Source organism: Oryctolagus cuniculus, chromosome 7, assembly GCF_051225735.1.
Source record: "Oryctolagus cuniculus isolate XC-2025 breed Fujian yellow rabbit chromosome 7, ASM5122573v1, whole genome shotgun sequence".
NCBI lineage: Eukaryota > Metazoa > Chordata > Mammalia > Lagomorpha > Leporidae > Oryctolagus > Oryctolagus cuniculus.
Window position 1 is genome coordinate 9705311 of NC_142873.1, and position 26628 is coordinate 9731938.

The 26628-nt window shown below is 57.9% G+C and overlaps 1 protein-coding gene across 1 annotated transcript in view; it reads left to right on the plus strand.

Moving 5' to 3' along the window:
* The first annotated feature begins 889 nt into the window (after nucleotides 1-889).
* Nucleotides 890-26628, plus strand: part of LHX4 (LIM homeobox 4) — a 35701-nt gene continuing 9962 nt past the window's right edge. The window contains exons 1-5 of the mRNA XM_089336774.1: nucleotides 890-1057; nucleotides 1183-1324; nucleotides 1408-1539; nucleotides 2104-2796; nucleotides 13683-13854. Coding sequence (XP_089192900.1) covers nucleotides 890-1057; nucleotides 1183-1324; nucleotides 1408-1539; nucleotides 2104-2796; nucleotides 13683-13854 — 1307 coding nt within the window. The remainder of the gene's footprint in view (nucleotides 1058-1182; nucleotides 1325-1407; nucleotides 1540-2103; nucleotides 2797-13682; nucleotides 13855-26628) is intronic.

A 26628-nucleotide genomic window follows, 5' to 3' on the forward strand; every position in this document is an offset into this window, starting at 1 on the left:
CACAGGTTCCCCATCTTCGTCTCCCTGAGCCGGCGAATGGAGCTCCTGGGGCAGAAGTCTTGGGATTCCCCTGGACCTCTGGCGCCCTCGCCTTCAGGGGCGTTCTAGAAGTTCAAACCCAGCTTGTTCCCGCAGCAGGGGCTATTCCTTTGCTGTCTTACTTCAGGAGAATGTTGCCAAATAACGTAATTTATGTCCCTTGGGCCCACACCCCTGCGCTCTTCCTTCCGACTTCATCCCGCCTCTGCTGCTGCTGGACCCCTGGGTAGCAGGGTCGCACCACGCAGAAGTCATGCGGCCCCGGAGTGGTCCTCAAAGCGCCAACAGTCTCCGGGCCGCCCATCCGGCCCCTGCCCGGCTTGGACAAGCTCTGGCAAGCGGCAGGAGGCTGGGGGTGACCCCAGGAGCAACCTGGCTGGAAAAGTAGAGCCCCCCCCCTTTAGATTTCGGCTGGACCCGCTGCTCCCTCCTGGGTGCGCGCCTCCGACACCCACTCCTTGCTCTGGGAGGCTGGAACTGTGGCCAGAGCGTCCTAAGGCCCTTTGGAAAGGGTTCAGTGTCTTTTTGGGGGCTTGGTAGATGGGTTCAGAAAGAGATGTCATCGGACACTGGCGGGTCCCAGCGGCTTGGCCAAAGACTTCAGGGTAGCGGGGTCTCTCAGTGCAGGCACAGTCCTGCTCGTCCAGGCCACCTCTGGCGAGGCGTTGGGGACCCCGGGGTCCGAGTCCCCACGGTGTCCGACCTTAGACATCGTTGGGGAGTGGGGAGCGGTTCTCATGCCGCCTCTGAAACGCTTGTCTGGGGGGGCCCCCCCCGCAGTCCCCTGCTCGCCTCTGGGCCCTACAGGGCCCTCTAGCCCCCTTACCTAGACTCCGAGGAGTGCGGGGACATGGGGGGGGGATGGGGCGTGTATCCGTCTGCTGCACCTGGGTTTGACCCGTCTGCTCCGCTGTATTCCCTATTACCGAGGGAAGGACCAGGGGGCACGGACGGCCCCCGAGCGCCCCATGGAGAGTGGGCCGCAGACCCGTGCGAGCTCGGGCGGATTTTCTGTTTGGTAGGGTCTGCGACTGTGTATCCTGTCTCCTCTACCCGGGGCTCCAGATCTCTGCGCCCCTGGGCCGTCTTTCGTGCAGGCCATTCCCCAGGGGCGGCGCGGACTGTGTCTCCCCGTTCCTGCAGGGCCTTGCTGTGCTAAGGGAAAAGTGCGGATACAAATGTGTGCGTGTGCGCTTGGCCAAGTGCATGCGTTCGGAGAGAGTCTACCGGATTCCGATACAGAAATTCCGACGGCAGCCCGGGGCGCCGCACTGCTCGGCCTTGCGCAAGTCACAAAAACAGCGCCAGACACGAGCCGGTTTCTACAGGGCAGGCTGGCTCTTCCCGCCGGCCGTTTGCGCCTGGCAGGTTGGGGCTTGGATTCCCTGCCCGCTGAGATCCCGCCTCAGCCCGCCCTCCCCGCGCCCGGCCAGGGCTGTGCATTGCCCAGAGAGGAATTTGGAGAAACCGGGGGTGACTGCGGAAGCGCCTTGCTAGCTTGTGCGGGTGGCCGAGGGCGCCCGAGGGGGCAACAGGGCTCCACCTCCTCCCTTCCCTAGCCTGGGTGGACGAGGGAAGCCCGCGGCGCCGCGGTCCGGGCGCGCACGGGGTGCAGAAGTAATGATTAGATCGCGCCCAGGACCCGGCAGTCGGAGCGGGTAAGGGGCCAGGGTCTGCACTGAGCCGTCCCCAGTGTCCCAGAGGTCGGAAAGTTGGGACAGAGACGAGAACGCGGAACCTAACCCGAGTCTGTCGTCTCGCTTGCCCGCGGTTCAGGCTCGCGGACGCCCAGAGTCAGGCGGGACAGAGGGAGAGTGGCGTCCTCGGGTCTGGGAGCTCGACCTGCGTGACCTGGCTGCGGCCGGTGCAGGGCTCCTCCGTCCCGCGGCCACGCTCCAGCCTGGGTGGCCCCAGGGAGCAGAGGCGGAATTCCTCAGCCAGCGTGGCTGCGCCCCTGCGGGCGGCGCGTGGGCGCGTGGCCCGCGTTTTGGGGTGGGAGGCTCGCCCGTGGAGGCAGCTGCGGGCAGGGCTGAGCTCGCGGGACGCCTGGCTTGCGCGCTCTAGCCCTGCAGCCCAGGATCGAGGTCGCGGCCCGAAAGGCGGCAAAGGCAGGGCTGGCTCCGTGGCCGGGGCGCGCCTCGGTCCTTTCTCCGTCCACGCCGCGCTTTGCGCCCGGCCCTCCCTTGGGCTTGGTTCCTGGAGCAGAGCAGTCCCGGACGCGGCCAGCCTGGCACGGGATTGCGGCCCCGAGGAGAGGCGCGGCAGGTGAGAGCGCCGACAGCCCGCGCACCTGGAGGAGGCCGGGCCGAAACCTCGCTCCCTACCCATACCCCGCTGCACGACCGGCGTTTGGGCCGCATCGACTCAGCCCCGACGCCGACGGAACTGGCTTTTCCGTGATTTTTGAACCCTTGGGAAGCGGCGCGGCCGTTTGGGGAGCGGCTCCTCCTCCCCGCGTCGGGGGAGGCCGCCGGAGATTCCGCTTGACCCGCGCGCTCAAGGCTTCGCCACCGGTCCTGCTTGCGCACTGGAAAGGTGGCAGGCTCGGGGGAGACGATGGCTCTATCTGGGCGGCCAGTAATGCAAATGAGATTCGACCACAGGAGGAGGGAGTCGGAGACCCGGGGCACCGGGTTAGGCGAGACGGCGCGGGCCGGGAGTTGCGCGCACCGCACGGCGGAGAGGCCGCGGCTGGCCTGGCACCTGGCGGCTGGCCTGGCACCTGGCGCGTGCTTCTCCCGGTGCTGGCTGCTCTAGGTGAGACCCCCGCCCCCAACAGGGCCGACGTGTTTTTTAAAGGGCCTGAAGGGAACTAACGAAGGAGAAATGGAATACCTAAAAAAGCCAGGCGAGATGAAACCGGGAGCGTCAGGAAGTTACACTGGGGTGGGCCTAGGCGAGGTGGACCTCCCCCTCGGACCTGCCAGAAACAAAGGGAGGGCGAGGCAAGAATGCAGCCTGAGCGCCCGGGGATTAGCGCCAGGCAGCCCTCGGGGCTCCTCGGAGGCCCCCACACGACCGCAAATCTCGGGGTGGGCGCTCTAAACCCAGCGCTCCTGGAGGGGAGGTGGGGGCGGGGCGGCAGAAGCGGACAAAGCGGCGCTTTCCAGGGAGTAGACAAAACCACGGGCCACTGGGGGGCCTCTGAAGAGCGACCCGCTGACCCCGCTGACCAGGTGTAGACAGCCTCAAGTGCTAAATATTTGCATTGTCCTAACTGCCTATTTGCCTCGGAATGTAGTGGCCTTTCGCCGCGTCGGTCAATTAGCGATCGCTAAGCGCCCGCATTAGCAGAGCCACCCCGGAAGCAGCGCGGGGGCGGCGGGGAGCGGACACGCGTCCTTCCCGTGGTGCCGCCCAGGTTCCCTCTGGGCCGCCCGTCGGGGTGGATCGGAGGATCTCTCTCTCTCTCTCTCTCTCTCTCTCTCTCTCTCTCTCTCTCTCTCTCTCACATTAGCAATGTGGATGGGAGGGGAAGAAGGGACCTTGCCGTTTGCTGCATCAGGAACCGAGCGTGGGAGTGCACGCAGGCTCGGAACCCCATGAGCTGATGATGGTGGCCCGCTGCGTGCGTGGCAGCTCCGGACCCACGCCTGCACGGCCTGCAGCCAGCGTGGGGACAGGGCTAGCCTTCTGGTAACAATCTTCGGCCTGTTCTCTCTTCCTGCAGCGAGTGCTAGACGTGAGTGACCAGGCTCTGCTACTTCCAGGAAAATTCCACCGTGTGTTTGGGGAGGAGGCTTGACTGCTTCTCCCTTTCGCCTTCCTCCCCCACGCCTACCCTCTGGGGAATTCACAGCACCACCAGGGTTGACTGGAAGTGGGTGTCCAGCAGGCTGCAGAATGGTCACCCACTTTGTAGAAGCCCCGGAGTGGAAGCACGGGTGCTGCTGGGTTTAGGTCAGACGCCACCACCAGGGACCCGGGCTCTTCCCTGCTGTTTGTGGTAGGAGGAAATCAGCTGAGAGCAGATGCTCTAGTGAGGCTGTCACCTTTTTGGGGTTGTCAGTTTTGTAGGGACCGTGATCAAAATGGAGCACCAGTCAACCATTTTGAGGCACTGGCTGCTGGCAGCAGGTGCACACACAGGTGGGTTTAATTGGCGAAACGGAAATGGATTCTCTCCTGGACAATGTGTTTTGGGTTAACCGTATTAGTGACCACGTAGAACACGAGCTTGGGAGGTGAGTTTGGCCTCCTGGGGTTATTGGGTGGATTTCCCTCCTGCCATCTCCCCGCCCCCTTCCTTCTGTCAGTCTAGTTCTGGCTGCCGATGTTTTACTGTGGGACCTCACCCCCAAATGCCTTCAAAGGACAATTTGCTTTAATTATATCGTTAGAGGGTTGAGGGATTGGTTCTGGGGATAGCTTAATTGACACAAAACTTGCAGCCAAATTAATCGAAAGTTTCTTCTTATGAGGGCGAGGTTGCCAAACATATGGAACACTGCTACAGAATGAGACATCAGAAAAACACAGGATGGAGACGAGGCACTGATTAAATGTGAAAATGGAGTGGAGATTGTGACGTGTCTGTGGCAGTTCCGTACATCATCATGGATTTGTTTAATGCAATTTTGTATTTCTTTTGCTTCTACGGAGAATATTCGCTATCCTAGTGGAGGGTGCTAATTCTGTGACAGTGTATCATGTGGAAGATAATCCTGTTCCTGCAAATACATATTTTCATTTTCCATTTCATTCACTGCCAGGCTGCTTCTATTAAAATGTTACCCACATGACAGCCTTAAACCCGATAGCATCGAAATTGTCTTCAGGATACTTTTGAATGTGCTCTTTTATTGAAGAGGTTACTGCTTTTGAGCTGTCTAAACAGAAAAAGAACAAAGGAGATTTTCAAAGGGACCCAAGCTACCGAGTAAAACAAATAGGACCGGTTGTGGGGGAGGCTCCCGCAGGGAAGTGGAGGGAGGGTCGATTTCAGGTGTGACATTTCCAATATGAGAAGGCCAGCCTGGCTTTTTCTTTTCCCCCTAATTGATTGTTAGCCATTTGTCAAGACAAACTACACAAAAAGGGAAAAAAAAAAAAAAAACAAACCTAGAAATTAGGTAGCAAGACACTTGTAGATCGATGTATTTTTTAGTATGCAAATGTGAGTATAATTGTGATAGACATTACGATTTATCTTAAAAAGAATGACAATTTTTTGAAATTAGAATTTTCCCAATACAGTAGTCATTGGCCAAGCTGCCCATGTTTAGTGCTCCTATTACTATCACAAAATACCAGAGTGCAAAGTGTGTCTTTTTCACTTAAGCCTTAAAGAATGAGTAGTAGAATTTCTGTGTTTCGACTGTGGTGGTCATGAGGTTATTCCAACTAGTTCATGGAAAACCACTACAAGGGATTTTGGAAAATCATGTCTTGGTCGTGTTGGTTTAGAATAAGAAAAAAATGAGAACAATTAGACTGTAAATTGCTCAATAAAAATGATCTGTTTTGAATGACAAACAGAGAGCCAGGAAGGGACAAACCAACACGGTTTGCCTTGGATAACCAGATCCCGGATCTCGGGTTTGCAGCTGCTGTGTGTGGACCTGCGGCTGCTGAATCAGTCCTCGGTTTCTTTGCTCAAGACGATCAGGTGACATAGAAGGGGGAGGGCTGTGCCCAGAAAATAGATTTTTATTGTCAGCAGAGACAGTGGCAACTTTGAATTGGAAAATTGCCCTTTTATAGTATTTATCCAGGAATAAGTATAATTGTAGGATACCTCTGTGATCGGTCATGGGCGTGGATATTCCCGAACTCAGGTGTGAGTTGAGGCAGGTGCGCTGTAACTTGGCAGGCTTTTGTCCCCAATACGCTTTCTAATTAGTCATCCCCAAACTAAAGCCCCCAGCCCCCCCGCTGAGAGCATTCCCCCGCCCCAGCTTGCTTCTTTCTCGCCTGGGGAACCTGAAGCCCTGTAGCACACTGTCTGCCTTCTGCCCCTTAGGTGTGGGAAAGGAATGGAAAATCCTAAGAGAAATGTTTTGCACGCTATGTCAACTGTATACATGTTTTGTTAAAGCCCCATTTGACTTCTGTTAGTGAAGACAGTTAAATAAATAATCGTTTCTGGAAACATAATCAGACAAACAGAGCTCCAAAAACTTCCTGGGGGAGAGGTCAGTGGCAAAAGGATTTGGGGCGAAAGTTCCAGATCCAGGTGGCTTTGGTGAGCGCTCGTGGAAGCAATAGCCTTCGGTCAGTGCTGGAATCTGTCCGCTACAAGGAAAAATCTAAGCCCAGTTCAGCCCCAGCTGTGTCCCAGGAGGAAACCGCCTCCTAGTCCCTTTTTATCTTTTAAATGCAGGGGATACCTGCTTCCCAGGGTGTGTGGAAGGAGTCTGGGAGCAGGCAGATTTGAAAGTGACTGAGCTGGGAGGTCTGGGTGCCCCTGTTGCAGACAGAGCTGTGAGCAGCAGGCTGGGGCCCTCCTGGTGTCCCAAGAGGAGTTTCCAGGCCCGATGGGCGTGCTGTGGGGTCTGTGAACTTGAACTTGAACCCTGGTGGCATCTCCAGTGGCCCCTGGCTCCTGGTCTTGAGCAGAGCAAGGAAAACTGTCCTAAGGTGTTAGGCTGCCAGGTCCAATCAGGAAACAAAAAAGAGGATTTCTGTTCTTCCAAAAGGCAGTTACAAAGCGGTGCCTCCCAGGGTGGCATGTCAAGTTCAGACTGTACAAAATGCTGATTTCAGAGCGCGGTTAGGTGGACAGGATCCCTACCAGTGCAAAGCAACTTTAGTGCTGAAAGCTGTAAAATAACGCATCTGCCTCCTGGTTCTGGTAGGAATATCTGAAATTGCAATTCATCTCCCCAGCAAGGTTCATTGTGATTTCAGAAGTCATTGTCAAAAATGCTGGTTCTAGTTTCAGACTTCTTAGTGGCATTTCCCTCCACCCTGTTGATCTGTGTGACCAAAGAGGTAGGAAACACCATTTTTCAAAGAATTAAAATCGATCAAGCTAACACAAACCCTCTGGGAGAGGTTTCATGGTGGCCCCTGGTTCCTTGAGAGCAGTTTCTTGGAAATGAAGCAACGTGAGTGGGGAATAAAAACGCCTAGCACTTGGCAGACCCCGCCGGAGGGGCGTGGGCACTGTGGTCGGCCACAGACGACGTGACACCTTTCCATCACGGCCGCTTTCCAGCGTTCCGCAGCTTCACCAGTGGAGAACTTGACACTTAAAAACAGAATCCACGTCCTGATGGACCGCTCGGGGAAAATATAGCCCAAGGAGGCCCCTGGCATGGCACTTAAGGTGCTTTGCAGCCTGCCCACCAGGTTGGGCTGTAGAAGCTTCCTTGATGAGAAGTAGACCATAGCTACCATGCAAGGGACTGCAGGCATTTCTCATCACAAGTAGCCACTTCTCCTTCTGACGTTTGCATGCCCCTAAGAAAAATACCAGAAGCGTCCCGTGTTAATCTGAATCCAATCCACTCCCTTCCCTGGATCCGTTACAGCAACGGGGAAGTGAGCAGCTGACCGTGGAGCATGGACAGCGGTGTTAGGGAGGTTGGTGCTTCACACACGATGGCTACCCAAGAGACTGGTGTTACTGTCCCCAGGGCTCAAAGTGAGTCACATGTCCAAGATCACATACAGGGATCAGAGGACCAGCAAGCACTCAGGTCTGACGCTGATGTAGTTACTGTAAACCATATGGCAGACCTAAAGGGTTGAAAGTGTAAACTCTACAAAGAACTGCAAGCTTTCACACTTACCTGCGATGTTGAATCCCCTCCCAAAGGTATTTGAAAACTCATCCTACTCCCTCCCTGCTGTCTGTCACTCATCCCCTGCCCAACCGCTTAGGCTGGACAGCTCCCTCGTTCAGCTGCGACTCCAGAGACAGCTTCAGGGGGACCGGCTGTTTCCAGAATGGCAGTGTAGTGTGTGTGTGTGTAGTATGTGGATGCATATCCTGCACGCATGTGTCTTGGAGTGGATGGGACTATGTAATGGTACGTGTGGCCATGTGAGTGATGTGTCTGTGTCTCAGTATCTTTCTCTTTTATAAAGATTTGTTTTATTTACTTGAAAGGCAGTGAGAGAGAGATAAAGGGAGAGAGGAGGGAGGGAGATTTTCCATCTGCTTGTTCATTCCCCAAATGGTCACAAGAACCAGGGCTGGGCCAGGCAGAAGCCAGGAGTCTGGAACTCTATCCTCGTCTCCCACATGGGTGACAGGGGCCCAGGCACTTGGGCCATCCTCTGCTGCCCTCCCAGGTGCATTAGCAGGGAGCTGGATCAGATGTGGAGCTGCCAGGACGAGAACAGGCATTCCAGTATAGAGTGCCCGTGTTCCAAGTGGCGGCTTAACCTGCTCCCAGCACTGGCCCCGGAGCTTGCCTTTGTTTATTTGTGATTCTTCCTCTCTATGTGTCACACACATGTCCATGTTATAACTGCTTGTGTGTATATGTAAGTGAAAAAGGCACTTCCAAAAGTTCACAGAAAGAAGACAATTAAAAGATAAGTTTATTTTGGTACCAAAAAATTGTGAAATCCAGATGGCTTTTTCATAAGACACATTTTCCATGAGCTTTTTGAAGACTGTGTGTGTGTTGAGTCTGTGACTGGCAGAGTTGTCTGTGAGTATGTGCAGGTGTTATCCTGCTTGTGTGTGTGTGTGCACGTGTGTGTGTATGAAATCTGTGACTGACGGAGTTGTCTGAGTATGTGAGTATGTGCTATGCCTGTGTCAGTCTGTGAGTGTGAATGGATGAGAGTGAGGGTGTGGGTGGAGTCTGTGACTGGCAGGGCTGTCTGTGAGTGTGTGCAGGTGTTACCCTGCTTGTGTCAGAGTGAGTGTGTGTGATTGTGAGTGTGTGTGGAGTCTGTGACTGGCAGGCTGTCTGTGAGTATGTGCAGGTGTTACCCTGCTTGTGTGTGTGTGTGCACGTGTGTGTGTATGAAATCTGTGACTGACGGAGTTGTCTGAGTATGTGAGTATGTGCTATGCCTGTGTCAGTCTGTGAGTGTGAATGGATGAGAGTGAGGGTGTGGGTGGAGTCTGTGACTGGCAGGCTGTCTGTGAGTATGCGCAGGTGTTATTTCTGTCTGTGAGTGTGTGTGTATGAGTGTGAGTGTGTGGCAGGGCTGTCTCTGAGGGCTCAGGTCTGTGCCTTGCACCGTGGCACTCAGCAGAGGGGCCCTACTGGGGGCTGGTGCTTTGTGCCGAGGCACATCGGACCCTCCCGTGGCTGTCCCAGGGCTCAGCTGGCTTCCCTGCCTGTGTGTACCTCTGCAGAGCCCCACCCAGGATGCCCCTGTGCAGTGGGATAAAAATATGCGTCTCCATGGAATGACCCTGCTCCCAGGTCCTGTGCCTGTCGTAACTTATTGTAGGCAAATACCTAGAGGCTTAGGTTGTTCCTTGAGTATGTTTCCAATGGGTTACATGTCTCACTAATCGAGCTACACGGGGCCTGTGCCCCCTGGAGTGTGGGGTCTGAGTTCATCCTCCTCCCCACAGGGACAGGCCTGACCTTGACAGTGTCATCAACAAGCCAGCCCCTGGCACCTGGGGGCTTCCTGCTCCCAGCGCTCCCCTGGGCATTCGGTGTCCCTTGGCTGTGACACATGCCCCTTCTGCCTGGAGGACCTGTATTTAAGCCTTAAGCATTTCCATCGGCCCAGCCGTGAGGGAGCACAAGAGGCCGGCGCCCTGTGTGTTTCCTTGTCCTGTATGAGGGTGCTTCTGGAGGCATGGGACACTGGAATTTAGATCAGTTTATTGTGGTGTCAAAAAAAAAAAAAATGGAAATCCATGCATTTTTTCATGATATAAATTTCTGTGACCTTTTGAAGACCGCAGGTGCACAGAGCAGCTTGTAAATTTCCTGTGTCTCCACGTCCCTCTCTGAGATGTCAGGGCCAGGCCAGGTAGGGTGGTGGGTCAGGCCCCTGGGCACTCAGGTGGGCTTGTCCACCTTAAGGAAAGCAGCGGCATGGGCTGTCAGTTCAAGGCCCACCTTGGGACCCTGGGCGCGTGGCTCCACCTTCCAAGCCTCAGTTTCCAAATCTGTAAAATGGGCCTTGTAGGTGTCCTGCTCCTCCAGTGGTACACGTTCCTGAGGCGTCTGTGGCTCGGGGTGCCTGCTTGTACCGTCATTGCTGCTCTGTTGTGGCTCTTTTAGGCCATTTCTAAATCATCTTTGAAAGCCATCTTCTTTCTATCTACAGTGGATTTCAGTGGGAAGAATCACTGTTATGTAACTTGGAACCATTAGTGTGTCCCTGACATTTTTACCAGGCTGGAGGCCTCCCCGGGTGAGGAGTCTGGTGTGGGCAGTGTGGCCAGAGGGGCAGGGGCGTCCCCCTGCTGCCGCCCGGCTCCGGCCTCCTGCGCTCACCGCCGGCCCCTGCATACATTAGCCCTAATGTATTCACCCTTGAATACTCATCATATTAAGGCGCCGGTAGATACCTTGCTGCAAATAAATTTCATGCGCGCACATCGTCGGCCTGGGCCGTGCGTTTGTGGCAGGGAGGAGAAATACAGCCGTGTCTGGTGGGAGGCAGGCCCACCAACAACAGTTAGGCAGGAACCGGACCTTCCCTCCCGAGAGCTGCGGAGAGCTGGGCTCACCCCCTGCCCGGGCATTTAGGCCTTCGGAGCCGGTGCCCGGACGTCCTGGGGCTAGGCGGGCACCCAGTGCATGGTGGGCATGCGTGCTACGCGATGCTGCCAGAGCCGACCTCCCGCACGCTCCGCCGCAGGCAGAGGACCCACACCCTCCCCCTGTGCAGCCCCTCCTCAGCTCAAGGTGTCCTGGCTCACCGCTGTCTGAGCTGCCCCTGGCTCTGGACACCCCCTCCCCCAGGCCTCCTCCTCATCTGTCCTGCCCCGCTCAGAGCCCACTCCTCCCTCAGTCCCTAGGCTCCTAGGAGTGCACTGGTGGAGGCCAGCAGGTGCGCCCCGCAAGGCTGTGGCGCAGGCGCTGTGCGGCCCAGCGCTCTCCTTCCCAGGGGTTACCGCCCTGTCCTGCCTCCTCGCCTCCTTTCACAGGGGTGGGGACCCAGGCAGAGAGGGGCTGAGGCACTGGGTCACAGTTAGCAGGCAGACCTAAGCTGCGTCCGTCCCGTCTGTTCCCTCTAACCCCCGGGGAGTTCCCGCGGCCGTCCTGGGCACTTTGCCGGGTCCTTCAGAGCTCTTGGGAAGTACTTATGGGTAAGACAGTTCCCTCCTCAAGGAATAGAAAAAGCCCCACGCGGGCTTACCACAAGCGGGGGGCGCGGGTACTCAGTGTGACTGCCCACAGCCTGCAGGGTGTGGCCCGAGGAGGGTGTCGGAAAGCAAGGTTGATGCTTTAAGTCAACATTTTAAAATTCCATCTCAACCAGCAAACGTGACGGGCATTCAGAAACGTGCCTGCTTGGTCAGGGATTCGGTGTGCAGGAGAAACTAATGAGCTGTTTTTTTTTTTTTTTAAGATTTATTTATTTATTTGAAAGAGTTACACAGAGAGAGGAGAGGCAGAGAGAGAGAGAGAGAGAGAGAGAGGTCTTCCATCCGATGGTTCACTCCCCAGTTGGTCGCAATGGCTGGAGCTGCGCTAGTCCGAAGCCAGGAATTTCTTCTGGGTCTCCCATGTGGGTACAGGGACCCAAGGACTTGGGCCATCTTCCACTGCTTTCCCAGGCCATAGCAGAGAGCTGGATCGGAAGTGGAGCAGCTGGGCCTTGAACCGGTGCCCCTATGGGATGCCAGCGCTCCAGGCCAGGGCGTTAACCCACTGCACCACAGTGCCGGCCCCTAATGAGCTGTTTTCAAGTGAGCTTCTCTGCAAGTACTTGGCCAGCTGTCACTCCCTGCTCAACATCTGTGGGGTTTCCCTAAGGGCCCCTGGGGCCAGCGCTGTGGCCTAATGGGTTAAACTGCTACCTGCAACATAGGCATCCTGTACAGGCACTGGTTCGAGTCCTGGCTGCTCCACTTCCTGCTAATGGGCCTGGGAAGGCAGCAGAAGATGACCCAAGTGCTTGGGCCCCTGCACCCATGTGGGAGACCTGGAAGAAGCTCCTGGATCCTGGCTTCAGTTTGCCCCCGCCCTGGCGTTTTTGGCCATCTAGGGAGTGAACTAGTGGATGGAAGACCTCTCCCTCTCATGCTTTCAAATAAATAATACATCTTAGAAAAGCAGGCAGAGACTGTTCCCACCCCTGGAAGAACCACCTTAGCATGGGGAGGGCCGCGTGGAGACTGTTAGCAAGAGCGCTGTGTCTCAGGGATGGGAGGCCCGGGGTTGCCCGCCTTGCCAGTGCCACACACTGCCTGTTCTCGTTCTCGTCCTTAATGCTTGCTTGCCTGTTACCTTCCTGTTGGGAAGGAAATGGCTAGAGATGCTGGCCCTATTGGTTCATCCGATCGTGGATACCTGACCATTTCGTAGATTTTTGGAACAGGCAGTGACTCAAAATGCTCTCAGATCCCAGGGGACTCCTTGGTGACGATGGGTGGCTGAGACGCAGAGCGTGAACAGAAGTCGCTCGGGACAGGACTAGGATGGGGCAGTGGTCAGGGCTCCGACGTGGACACAAGCTCCACGTTCCCTACTGAAGCAGAAAGTGTGGCTTCCCGCCCTGGGGCTGCTGGGGGAGCTTCCAGGATCCCGGGAGTCCGGCCCCCAGGATCCTGTGGCCTTGGCCCAGGCCCCCAGGGGAGCCACCAGGCTCTCTGCGTTGAATTCAGTTCCCTCCGCCGTGCACCCCATGGGCAGGCTCCAGAAGCTGCAAGGGAGTCCGGAAAAGCCGTCTCCACTCTCCTGTCACGGCGCAGGGAGGCAGGTTCAGAGGGGCCGTGGATTCAGCAGATCCGTGCTGGCTGTGCAGCCCATTAGCCAATCCGTGATGGCCAGTGCAGCCCATTAGCCAATCCGTGATGGCCGGTGCAGCCCATTAGCCAATCCGTGATGGCCGGTGCAGCCCATTAGCCAATCTGTGAAGGCTGTGCAGCCCATTAGCCAATCTGTGATGGCTGTGCAGCCTATAGCCAATCTGTGATGGCTGTGCAGCCCATTAGCCAATCAATCCGTGATAGCTGTGCAGCCCATTAGCCAATCCGTGATGGCTGGTGCAGCCCATTAGCCAATCCGTGATGGCTGAGCAGCCCATTAGCCAATCAGGGTTGTCTCCCGGAGCTTCTCCTAGCCACCTCTGTCACTGCTCCCTGCCCCCATGTCACTGGCCCTTCAGGCTGGAGGGGCTCTGGGCCCAAGCCCAGGCAGGCTTCGCTCTGGGAACTGGGATTTTAGCCACCGCCAGTGACAATGTCACGCGAACAGCAGCGAATGCTGTTGGGCCTCTTGGCTGGGGAATCATAGCTGGCATAGGTAGGGTTAGCTGGTGCTGGTAGTGTGGTGTCCTTAGAAACAGGTGGCCCCTCTGGACCAAAGCCACCACTAGCCACAAAACACAGCCTGGCCATCAACGCAAGGGTTGAATTTCAGTCCCTACCTGCCTTCTTGACCCGGCTCCTTTGTGCAGTGCACGACTTGCACAGCTGTGTGCTGCGACCTTGGAGTCTGGGTCACCGTGGTTCCCCCCACAGGCAGAGTGGGGAGGCGTCGGCACAGAGCCTGGGCTGGCGGAAGGCTCACGCTGCCTCTCTCTGCTCTCCCCCACAGAGATCCCCCAGTGCGCCGGCTGCAACCAGCACATCTTGGACAAGTTCATCCTGAAGGTCCTGGACAGGCACTGGCACAGCTCCTGCCTCAAGTGCGCAGACTGTCAGATGCAGCTGGCCGACAGGTGCTTCTCCAGGGCGGGCAGCTTCTACTGCAAGGAGGACTTCTTCAAGTGAGTCGCCGCCTTCGCTCTCCTTGGTTCCTTCCATGCAGTGTGGTGGGGTGGGGAGGCGGGGGGTCCTGGGGATGGGAGGAGCACCCCCGCCGGGCACTGCTTCTGATCGCTGGCCCCGTCTTGGCCTCACCTCAGCTCTGCAGGGGATGAGGGTGGGGACCGGGGGGAGGGCCTGGGTCAGCCTTCTCCAGGGCAGCTGACAAAAGCTGTCTTTGCCCCTTCCAAAAGCACTTGCCCGCTGTCTGTCTGTCTGTCTGTCTCTCTGTGTCTCTGTCTCTGTCTCTCTTGATGCACTGGCCCCGGAGCACTTGGTCACGCCATCCTTGCCATCCTGGGGACTTTGGAGCAGGTGCTTTTGTAAAAGCATATTTATTGATTTATTCGAAAGGCAGACATACATACACCTACCCTTCCATTGGTTCACTCCCCAAATACCTGCAACAGCCAGAGCTGGGAACTGGGTACCCAGGCCGGGTCTCCCATGTGGGTAGCAGGGACAGAACTGCTTGGGCCACCGCTGGCTGCCTCCAAGGGTCTGCACTAGCAGGAAGCTGGAATGGGGAGCTGAGCAGGACTCCAAACCCAGGGCCTCCCAAGCAGCCTTGTAACTTGCACCAAATGCTCGGGGAGTTGTAGGTCTGTGCCTCAGCTCGGGGGCGGCCAGTGTCATCCCTTTGAATGACAACACGATGAAGGTGTGATGGGTGAGACTCTGCCCGGGGGCTGGCGTGTGGCTCAGCAGGTTAAGCCGCTCCCCAGGACCCTGGCATTCACTTCTGATCCAGCTCCCTGATACTACACCTGGGAAGGCAGCAGGAGGTGGCCCAACTGCGTGGGTCCCTGACACCCACTTGGGAGGCCCAGATGGAGTTCTAGGCTCCTGGCTTTGGCCTGGCCCAGCCTCAGCCATTGTGGCCATTTGGGGAGTGAACCAGCAGATGAAAGATCTCTCCCCTTCCCCCCTTCCCCCTCCTCCTCTCTCTCTGCCTTTCAAATAAATAAAAGTGATTTAAAAAAAAAAAATGACCCTGCCTGGGTTTGGACCAACTTATTGGCTGTGTACTCTTGGGAAAGTTGCCTACCTTCTCTGTGACTCAGTTTATTATCTGTAAAATGGGGTTGCTATAGTATTTCCTGTCTCAGTGTGGGATCCCAGGACTGTCCTGGGTTTTTCCTGCTGGGGTCGGGTCCACCAGACAAACACAGTTGGAGCTGTGGGTCAGGGTGGAGGGACCGCCCAGAATCTGGCTTGCACGGCAGTTGTTCTGAGACCTCTCTGCTAGGAGCCGCCCCCCAGGTCCTCAGGCCATGCCACTGGGCCCGAGCTCAGCTGCCCCAGAAACCCTGCAAGGCCTGGGGACGGTCAGCCCCCGGAGCCAGGGAGGACGGGGAGGGCTCGGGTCTCAGCGCAGACCCCAGAGCCTTGGCTGATGTGACTTTCTGAAGGTTCTGCAGCCCCTCACTGCTGGATGTGCGCCCGGGGGTGCACGTGGAGGGTGGCCCCTCCCTTTGGTTTTCTCCACCTGTGCCCCTTGCTTGTTTCTTTCTCTCTAGTTTTATGCCTGCTGCCCCTCCCACCCACGTCCTTTCTTAGTGGGCACCAAGAGTCGGCCTCTGGCTTCCTCCCTCTGGGGTGCCATGGCCAAGCACCATGGAGCTTGTGGGGGGCCTGGATGGGGTGAATTTCATTGTGTGTGTGTGTGTGTGCGTGTGCACCTGTAACCTTGGACCTGCATGAATGGCGGGCCTGGGGAAGCACGCAGGAGGGCCTGGCCCTGCAGGTTGGGCGAGCTGTCCCGGCTTCTGGGATGAGGGCACCAGCCTCAGTTTGTCCTTGTCCCCTTGGACAGCTATAACCCTGAGCTCCAGGGCCAAGGCAGGAGGCCACATCATCTTACCCTTGTGAGGACAGGGCAGGTCTGAGCCCAGGGCCCACTGCGATGCTGGCTGGTCCAGCGGGCAGGTCAGGGCAGCCTGTGGGGTCCAGGCAAAGCCTCCCTTAAACTGCTAGCATTGCCCCAGGGCCTGTCTGGTGTGTGGGCCCTGACGGGCTGGCTGTGGGTTTGGGAAAGGAAAAGGAGGTGGCAGGGAGGGCGACAGCAGCCCTGGGGTCTCCCTGGGCCCAGGAGGGGTCCAGAGCACGGGCACAGGCTAGGGAACAAGTAGCACAGACTCACGAGTGGAGATTACAGCTCCTCGCCCAGGCTGGGGCTCACCCCACCATGCCCTTCATGTGGGTCCTTTGTGGGGCTTGCCCTGTGGTACCCTCCTGATGGCCCCTCCACCCCCATCACCTCTCAGCAACCCACCAGCCTTCCCGACGCATCCTACCTCACAGCTCGCTGCTTCACGGGCTCCCTTCTGCCTGCAGAATGTTCTAGAAACACGAGTGCCGGCAGAGCACGTCCGGTCCCAGGCCACCGCCTTCCTTGGGCACTGGACTCCCAGTGGCTGGATGCTCCCTGTGCCCAGGCCTGCTCCGCACATCCCCCCCTCTGCGGCCTGGCCCTGGCTGCTTCACCCTCCAGGGACAGTGGCCACTCCCTCCAGGGCTGTGCATCTTGCCACGGCTGCCCAGAGCCAGCTCGCGGTGCTGGGGGTCCCCATGGAGGCATGGTCCCCGCTCGCTTCTCTTTCCGGGTCATCGGCACACTCTGCTCTGTTTTGCTCACGTCTCCTGCACCTGTTTCAGCTCCTTGCTGGCCTGAGGAAAAGGCCTGTGTGTTATTCATGGTTCCGTCCCCTGCGTAAGCACCTGGCCCTGAGCCCTGTCTGCGGGCTGTTGCTGAGTTTGGTGGAACAAGGAGTAAATTACAGAACGAATCTACCAGCGCGTGGGCAACAGCGTCTGTGTCTTGCTGCCTCTGCTAGGCCCAGGCCATTCCCCAGGGCTGCCCTGCTTCATAGAGTGGCCTCTCTCAGGGCCCCGCCCTTCCTAGAGCGGGGGAGCTGGCCACAGGCTTGGTGCTGAATCCAGGCCGCCAGCCCCGGGACGGGGCACTGTGTGAGGGGAGTGTAAAGCCAAGTGATCATCCCCGCTGCCCACAGGGGCCAGTTGGCCATGGACAGTGAGTGCCTTTCAAGTCCCCAGAGGGGACACTGACTTGCGGTCTCCCCCAGCTTCCGAGGCCGTGGCTGTTGGTTCAGGAAGGCACAGCTGCAGGCCCCGACCCAGGTGAGGACAGGGAGGGCTGGCTGTCCAGGTCGGGGTGGCTGTCCAGAGTTGGGGTGGCTGCCCAGGTCGGGGTGGCTGTCCAGAGTCGGGGTGGCTGTCCAGGTCGGGGTGGCTGTCCAGAGTCGGGCTGGCTGTCCAGAGTTGGGGTGGCTGCCCAGAGTTGGAGTGGCCTTGCCTCCCCTATCCCAGGGGTCTTAGGACCCATTGCCCACTTGGAGCTCAGGGGCAGCTGCTTCCCATTACTGATCATTAAATGTCACCGGGTACCTGCCTTCAGATGGGACATTGAAAGCCCCCCCGGTGGGGATGCTGTGAGCAGAGGGGGCAGGAGGGTGCAGGAGGAGGTGGTACCATCCCTGGAACCCATGGTTCTCCCTGGTCTCACGCTCAGCTGTGGAAGCCACCCTCTGGCAGCCAAGGGAGTGGGCCAGCAGGGGCCATATACCAGGGCGTTGCCAAAGGGTTGTGGAGAAACCGAATTGAGAGGAAAGTTCATTTTGGTGCAAAATTTTTTTGAGAATTGTGTATAATCTTTATATAATATGCATTCTCATGAACTTTCTGAAGACTTCTCATGGATTTAAATTTTCAAAAAAGATTTAATTTGAAAGGCAGAGTTAGAAAGAGAGAGAGAGAGAGAGAGAGATATCTTCCATCTAGTGGTTCACTTCCCAAATGGCCAAAACTGCTGGGGCTGGGCCAGGAGCCAGGAGCCTCTTCTGGATCTCTCATGTGGGTACAGGGGCCCAAGCACTTGGGCCATCTTCCGCTGCTTTCCCAGGCACATTCGCAGGGAGCTGCATAGGAAGTGGAGCAGCTGGACTTGAACTGGTGCCCATATGGGATGCCAGTGTCACAGGCAGTGGTTTTGCCCATTATGCCACCATGCCAGCCCAGCCCCTCAATTTTTAGAAAAATATTTATTTATTTATTTGAAAGCCAGAGTTACAGAGAAAGAGAGAGCAAGAGACAAAGCTGGATAGATCTTCCATCTGCTGATTCATTCCCCAAATAGCCCATGGCCAGGCCGAAGCCAGGTGCTTCATCCGGGTCTCTCACGTGAGTACAGCGGCCCAAACACTGCTGCTTTCCCCAAGTCCTTAGCAGGGAGCCAGGTCAAAAGTGGAGCACCTGGGACTTGAACCCGCGTCCATAAAGGACGTCAGCATCACAGGCTGTGGCTTAACCTGCTCTGCCACAGTGCTGGCCCCTCGGTATCTTTTTTCCACCAAAATAAACTTTCCTTTCAATTCTGTTTTCCATGAACTTTTTTTTTTTTTTTTTTTTTTTTTTTTTTTAGTATTTTATTTATTTGAGAGGTAGAGTTGCAGAGAGAGAGAGAGAGTGAGATTGATTGATTGATCTTCCATCTGTTGGTTCACTCCCCAAGTGGCCACAGTGGCCTCAGAGCTGGGCTGATCCGAAGCCAGGAGCCAGGAGCTTCTTCCAGGTCTCCCACGTGGGTGCAGGGGTCCCTACCGCTTGTGCCATCTTCTGCTTTCCCAGCTGGATGGGAAGAGGAGCAGCCGGGACATGAACCAGTGCCCATATGGGATGTCAGTGCTGCAGGTGGAGGCGTAGCCTACCGTGCCACAGTGCCGGCCCCTCCATGAACTCTTTGAAGGAGCCTCCTACCTGCATTGAAGGTTAAAAATGCTCTCAGTTGCAGGGTTGGAGTAACCTGGGTCAGGGCCAGGGAGGGCCCCTTCCCCATGCTCCTTGCAGGCAAAGGGAAAGAAGAAAGAACAGGTTCATTTCTTTTCTCTCTCTTTTTTTTAAAGATTTATTTACTTGAAAGTCAGTGTTAACACACAGAGAGAAGGAGAGGCAGAGAGGCAGAGAGAGAGAGAGAGGGAGGGAGGGAGGGAGGGAGGTAGGTAGGTGTCTTCCATTTGCTAGTTCACTCCCTGGATGGCCACAACCGCTGGAGCTGAGCCAATCTGAAGCCAGGAGCCAGGAGATTCCCTGGCTCTCCCACGTGTGTGCAGGGGCCCAAGCACTTGGGCCATCTTCTACTGCTTTCCCAGGCCATAGCAGAGAGCCAGATCAGAAGTGGAGCAGCTGGGACTTGAACCGGTGCCCACAGCGGATGCCAGCACTGCAGGCGATGGCTTTACCTGCCACGCCACAGCACCAGCCCCGAGCAGGTTTATTTCTGATACCAGCTCTGTAGCCCTGTTCAGAGGCAGGGCAGATCAGTTGCGTGGTTCTAAGCTCTTGGCTCTGTATTTTAATCTCTGCTCACAACAAGGGGCAGGGCCACTGCTTTGCACAGTTTGGGGGGGCCGTCCCCTGTTGCACGGCTGTGACTTCTGCAATGTGAAGGGTGCCCCTTGGAAGGGGGTGCAGGGAGGACTAGGGAAAGGAGGAGGTGGGGCCTCTCAGAGTTGCCGGGTGGGGGACGTGGTGATCCTGGTGACTGGCAGCAGAGGGCGGTGTTGGCGTGCACACAGCCGGAGAAAGAAGTATTGTTGGGAGGTTGTACGCTGTGGTTGTTGCACTGTCCTTTGGGGGCTGCCGGCCTCTGTCGTTGACTGCCTTTTGCTGTTCTTTGTTGGTTTTGTTTCGTGGGTGCTTGGCTGGCCTTTCTTCGGAGGAAATAAATTCCCAGGCCCACAGGAGAGGCATGCGTTGGCGGCTGCAGCCCAGTGGGCTGTGTGTTCTGCACCCGCCCTGGGAGGCGCTGAGGCCTCAAGAGAGCCCGCTTCCCATGCAGGGGCCGTTCCAACGCCTGACGCAGCTTCAGGTTGCGAGCTGAAGGCCAGCAGCTCCTTGGGAGCACTTGCTGGGCGGGTCCTTTCCATCCGTGTGGTCTAGCGGGTCCCAGGTCCTGTATCTTGTTGGAAAGGGGGCAGGGTCTGGGTGAGTAGGGTCTGGGAGTGGCCTCCCGGGTCTCTCCTCATGACCACTGAGTTCCTGGGAGGAGACCTGGCAGCAGCCTTAAAGGCAGGGCGCGGACAGCACAGGCTCGCTGTTCCCGGAGCTGAGTTTGAGTGCTGGCCGCATCAGTGGCCTGCTGGGCGCCCTCAGGCCAGTTCCTCAACATCTCTGAGCACCCGGGTCCTTGGGAAACATGGGACTTGTAATTGCATCTGCTGGAGAACTGGCCTGCCACAGAGGAGCACTTGGCCACAGGAGCCACTTGGTGAGCAGGGTGCTTGGTGGAGGCAGACGTCTGTCCTGTGTTTCGTGAGTGGTTTATCAGGAGGCAAGCAACGAGGCCTTTCCGAACCCCAGTCGCTGGTGGGTCCTTGCAGAAAAAGGAAATGAAGGAAGAGCAGGTTTATTTCTGATGCCCGCTCCGTAGCCCTGTTCAGAGGCAGGGCAGATCAGTCGCGCGGTTCTCAGTTCTTGGCTCTGTATTTTTTTTTATTTTTTATTTTTATTTTTTGACAGGCAGAGTGGACAGTGAGAGAGAGAGAGAGAGAAAGGTCTTCCTTTGCCGTTGGTTCACCCTCCAATGGCCGCCGCGGCCGGCGCGCTGCGGCCGGCGCACCGAGCTGATCCGATGGCAGGAGCCAGGAGCCAGGTGCTTCTCCTGGTCTCCCATGGGGTGCAGGGCCCAAGCACCTGGGCCATCCTCCACTGCGCTCCCTGGCCACAGCAGAGAGCTGGCCTGGAAGAGGGGCAACCGGGACAGAATCCGGCGCCCCGACCGGGACTAGAACGCGGTGTGCCGGCGCCGCTAGGCGGAGGATTAGCCTAGTGAGCCGCGGCGCCGGCCTGGCTCTGTATTTTAATCTCTGCCCATAATCAAGGAGCAGGGCCGCTGCTTTGCACAGCTTGGGGGTGGTCCCTGCACAGGCTGTGTGACTTCTGCAGTGCGCAGGCTGCCCCCTGGAGGGGGGTCCCAGGAGGCACAGGGAAACGGGCAAGCTCACCCTCCCTCATGAGCTGCAAAGATGTGTCCAGTGCGTGCCCAGGGGTTTTGAAAATCTGCATCTCGGGTTTCTGGTCCTGAGGTGTGGCCAGGTGACCCGCAGCCCCGGAGAGCCAGGCTGGGCGACTTCTCCTGGCCTCCTCCGGTTGCCCAGAGCTGCTCAGTCGGGAGCGGGGAGGCCGGCAGAGGGGGCAGGGCAGCAGGCGCACGATAGACACGCCGGGTTGATTTGCACAACGATTCGGGGAACAAGCCAGCCATTGACTCTGATATGAAAACAGACATAGGCAGAGACTCGGAGGTTGCTGCCAGCCAGAGGCTGCCTGTGTGGATGGTAGGCGTCACCATGCCCCCAAGACTCTGGTGGGACTGGGGGGGAGGTGCCATGTGGCTGGGGAGCTGGGTGGGTCCCTCTCCCTGCCAGCCAGTCTCCAGGCGGCGAGGCTGGCGACCAAGGGCAGGTGGGCAGTGTCCAGGGTAGGGAAGGCAGGCCCGGCCTGCAGAGTCGGTGTTGTGACCCCGGGGCATTCGACCCCAATGGGCCTTGCTCCGTCCTCTGTGCACCGGGCGTAAAGTCCTTGGTGTTTCTGTTCTCTGAGGATTGAGCAGGAGGAAGCCAGCGCTTAGCCGCCGTCACCGCTGGCAGCTGTTTGGGTTGGGTTGTGATGATCTGCACACAAATGCACAAGCACACGCGCCCACATGCACAAGCACACGCACACACATGCACACGTGCACGCTCACACACGCACTGCTCTCGCCAAATATGCTTCAGGAAGCCACAGAGGGCGGGCCTCTCTGATGTGTGACTTCCCATAATTTCCCAGTGGTTTATAGTCCAATTCCCTCGCCAAGCAAAGTCAACCTTTTAAGGTAGCAATCAGAGGGTGTAGACGGTGGGCGTGCTGGGGACATCTGTAAGAGTCAGACCCCCTGGCGGGCGGCGGGCCCACACGCATTTGTGCCGGCTGGAATCAGCGTGGAGCAGTCACTCAGCCGGGCACTGATGAGGCTGCGGTGACCTCTCTGCCCACCCTCTTGGAGCTGGCCCTGGGCGGAGCCCCTGGCCTCCGTGGCAGCCGCATCTCAAGGATTTTCCTGGCTTGGCGCATTCTGTTGGGAGCCAGACAGTTGCAATCAGGCAGAGAATCTGGGCTGTGGGACTGCGGTTACGTAAGGTGGGGTCCGGTCCTGAGCTGCAAGAGGTGGGCGGCGTCCTCCCCAGCCAAACTCATTAATGAGGCTCAGCCCGCCCTGGCCACTCAGGCGCCCCATCCTGGGATGCCGCCCGTGCTGTGTCCGCACCTCCACACCCCTGGGAGCTCTCAGCGCCGTCTCCCTTTCCCTCCCCAGCCAGCCTCTCCTTCCCACCAAGCCCATCTCTGCCCGCCGTCCCCTTGGCCGCTGGAGAGGTCTGGGCTCAGTGCCCAGGGCCCGTGTTCTAGCTCAGCTTCGTCTCCCACTGGTTAAGGTCAGAGGGAAAACTAAGCCGACCGGCAAGGGTGGTATAAATGAGAGAATGCCCATGCAGTGCCCGGTGCGTGTTATGTGCACGATGCCTGTTTTGGAAACATGAGGCAGGAGACAGGACTCTGCAGAGGAGGCCAGTCCTGCTGGTCCCATTGTCTCTGGGAAGCGGGGGAGACTGGTGGCCAAAGGGGAGGGAGAGTTGGGCCCTGTCCGGTTTTCTGCCACTCAGCTCGCTGTGTGACCTAGGGCAAGTCACTGCCTGTCTCTGGGCCCCAACTTCCTCCTCTGTTGGCCAAAGTCTCTGGTTCTAATACTTTCCCAGTTGCCTTCCCCTCATAATACGGAATGCTCTTTAAAAATAAAAAAGCATTGTGTCTTTAAAAATAGCAAGCAAGTCACAGGTCGCTGCAGGCAGCTCTGAGGGCCAGGGAAGTGTCTGTGTGCTGGTGACAGGTGTCCCCGCTTTCCAAGGCTCTCCTGAGCTCTGGCGCATGACCCTGGTGTGTGTGTGTGTGTGTGTGTGTGTGTGTGCGTGCGTGTGCAATGGAAGCCAACCGCTCTCGGCAGAACTTTATGCGCCCGTGACATGGCCGTGGCCTCGGAGTGGGCGGTGATATATGTTGGAAATATTGGTACATACAGTAACAGTAAATATCAGCCACACACCTGTCAAGTGTGGTGATGGATAAAAGAAATACATGTGGGGAGGTGTCAGCCGGGGGGAAATATACAGCCTGCGGTAAATCAGCGCCAAGCAATTAAAGCAGAAAATCAAGTTATGCAGTATTTTGTTTGCTCCGGTTGGCGCACGGCACCATGGCAGCTCCCAGCCATGGGAGGACGGCACAGGCTTGGGCTGGTCCCCGCCGACTGCCTTCCAGTGACCCCGAGTAAGGGAGGCAGGCAGCCCTGGGAGTGCGCACTGGGCTCAGATCCCGACTGCACGCTTCATGGCTACGAGGCCTCAGTTTCCCCATCTAAAAGTGGGAAGTGCGTAACAGGTGTTTATGAGGGGTGGGGGCGATGGCCACTTGCGTATTTACTCAGCATGTGTCCCAGGCCCGGCAGTGCTGGAGGTGGGAGCTTCAGCAGTGAGCAGAGAGATACAGGCCCTGCTGGGGGTCGGGGGGGGGCCTTCTGGAGAGGGGGCAATGACAGACAAGCAGGGCACGCGCTGCGCCCCCGTTGAGAGCATGCTCTGGTGGCAGTGGGAGTGGTGATCAAGGAGTGTCCCCCTGAGAAGGTGACATTGAGGGGACAGGGTAGAGAAGGCAGAAGCAAGCGGTGCAGGGTCCGGGGACAGAGGAGGCAGCCAGGGGCCGCTGTGCTGGGGTTGCTGTGAGCAGAGCCGAGCGCTGGGAGTGGGCTTGGAAGGGGAGCGAGGGGCTGAAGGCCACAGGGCCCTGTGGGTTGTTCACTGACCTTGACTCTGATTGAGAGGGCCCCCCAGCAAGCTTTGAGTGGGTGTGTGCAAGGGGGTGGCCGCCGTGTGTGGGACAGACTGTGGGCACGGGGCTGCAGCCAGGAGCCCCGCAGAGGCAGCCGTGGGGGTGTGAGATGTCCGACGCCTGCTATGCTTCTGGGGGATTCGCACACAGAGATTTGGAGTGAGGTGCAAGATCTTGGCCTGAGCAATTGGCGGAACCAAGTGGGCAGCCGGGGGAAGAGGTGTGGGCCAGGGAGGAGAGGCGGCCGCAGCCCCAGCCCCAGCCCCAGCCCCAGCCCCAGCCGGAGCTGCACCAGGAGCAGGGCCTGTGGCCAGGAGCCCGTGTGGCTGGAAGGTCTGGGCGGGTGGGAACTGATCCTGGGCTTGGTCATGCCCTGGACGCGGGTACCTTGGCCGAGTGCCAGTTGGGTTTGCACTGGCAGGGCTGTGCACCACCCCGGGGGTGGATTCAGACGCCTGGGAGCCACCCCCAGGGACTCTGCTCTGCAGCCAGGGAGCAGAGGTGGGTGGTGGCTGGAGGAAGAGGCGCGGTCAAGAGAGGGTGTTTTAAGTGGCAGAAATAGTAGGCTGCCGGGAGCCTATTACTGATGACGGAGGCGAAGAGGCCGGATGCTAGGAGGATCCGAGTGGGTGAGAAAGGTGTGCTCTGGGACTTGGACTTGGACTTGGACAGGAGCTACCACCGCAGGGAGCCCAGGGAGGCACAGGTGCTGGGGCAACAGGAAGCCGGCCGGCCACGAGGCTGGGGCTGGAGGCAGAAGGTCGGGAGGCAGCAGTGTGTTGTGATTTCGCCCCCATGTGGCAGCTCCTGGTGACGCCTGGCAGAGAGTGGCTAAGGATCATGGAGGCGGGGACGCTCAGGAGAGGGTAGAGGGCCACCAGCCAGGAGCCTGTGTCGCCGAGGACTGAGAGCCATGAGGCTGTGGCCGGGGTTCCTGAGGGCGACTGTTCAGGGAGACACACAGTAGGTGCTTGGGGATTGGAGCGGCCTTCCTGAGTAGCGCCTTGGTGACCAAAGTGTGGTCACCTTACGTGAGTCTGACCACGGGACAGAACTTAGAGATGTGCCAGACATCGGTGGTGGAGGGTGTATGGTTCTTGAAGCTTCTGTACTTGCAGGGCCTGCCTGTTGCTGTCAAGTTCATCCCCGCCCCCGGGGGTGGCCCAGCCAGGCCCGCTGAGGGTAGATAACAGGACACAGCTCAGGCCGGCACTGGAGCAGAGGCTGAGACGCGGCACCAGACCTGGCTGCCTCTCTGGAAGGCTGCGATGTCTCAGGCGCTGCCCCGGGCCAGCCCGGGGAGCGGGGCAGTGGTGTGCAGGTCCCGGGGGCGGGGGGGACGTTGGGAGAACGCACCTGGGGGTGGAGTTCTCCCTGGGCAAGGCCAGCATTGCAGGCTGGGAGCTCTGTGCTCAGGGGCTCAGAGCCCCTCTAGTCAAGTTCAAGTCTAGGGTGACGAGTGTGACAGTGACATGGGGGGGGGGGCGGACAATTCCACGTTCAGGAAGCAGAGGGTCTCGGTTTGTCCTGGGCCTCAGGACCCTTCTGAGGAAAGCTCCGGGGGGCAGTGCAGGAGGGAGTCAAGTGCCGGTCCTTCCCTCCCCACTCCTGCGCGCGCTGTAACAAGCAGTTTGCTCATTTGCTCACTGGTTCATTCATTCATTTGGTCTTTTTTTTTTTTTTTTAAGATTATTTATTAGAGAGGCAGAGTTACAGAGAAAGAGAGAGAGGTCTTCCATCCGATGGTTCACTCCCCAAATGGCTGCAATGGCTGGAGCTGGGCTAATCCAATTCCAGGAGCCGGGGCTTCCTCCGGGTCTCCCACATGGGTGCAGGGGCTCAAGGACCTGGGCCATCCTCCACTGCTTTCCCAGGCCACAGCAGAGAGCTGGACAGGAAGTGGAGCAGCCAGGACTGGAAGCGGTGCCCATATGGGCTGCCAGCACTGCAGGTGGCCCCCATTCACTGGGTCTTTGTTGCTGCCTGCAGGGATGAGGAGAATTCTCGGTGGTGGTGTTCAGCTGGGGGGTGGGGGGTGGGGATAACACGGTGCCTGGGCCGGTGCTTCCCGGCAGGTTCCTCGCCGCTTTGGATCAGCTCCAGCTGCCTTCCTGGGGGAGGCTGGCTGTCCCTGGAGTCAGTGGGGGCTCAGTGACAGGTGGAAGGACTGCCGCAGTGGGGAGTCCCTTCCTGGCCAGGGGCCTGTGGCTGTGTTGCTGCTGCTGCCCTGGGAAGCAGCCACATTCCCGGGTCTACTCCCCTGGGACTCGGGCTGGTCTCCGATCTAGGAGCTCGAGGACAGTGTCGTCATCACGTCCGCGTCGTCCGAGGACGGCTCCCGAACGGGTCCCATGGCTCTGACTGCAGGTGGGGCGGGGGTGCTCCACAGGCCCGGGCCAGGTCGGGGGGATGCCCCATGGGCTTCTGGGGTGCAGGGGGCCCCCTCGGCCAGGGTCCTGCTGGCCGTGCTCCAGGGGAGAAAGGTAATGAGGAGCGACTTCCACTTACCATCGGTATAAATCCCACAATCAGGAAAATTGCTTCAATTGCTAAGAAACGCTGGTGGGCAAGTCCATTTATTTTTCATTTTTCTTGTGCACTTGCCACCCGCGTGCATGAATCACTGTCGGTCTGCAGATTAAATTTATACCCCGTTATCTTTCATGTCTCTGGTGCTCGGGTGTCTACTGGGCTCCTGGCTTCTGAAAGCCGCATCTGCTTTTAACAGGGAGAGATGTGGCCCCCTTGTGGGAGGGGCCGCTGGTGGAGGTCTTCGCTCTGTTCCCAGGGTGGGGGTG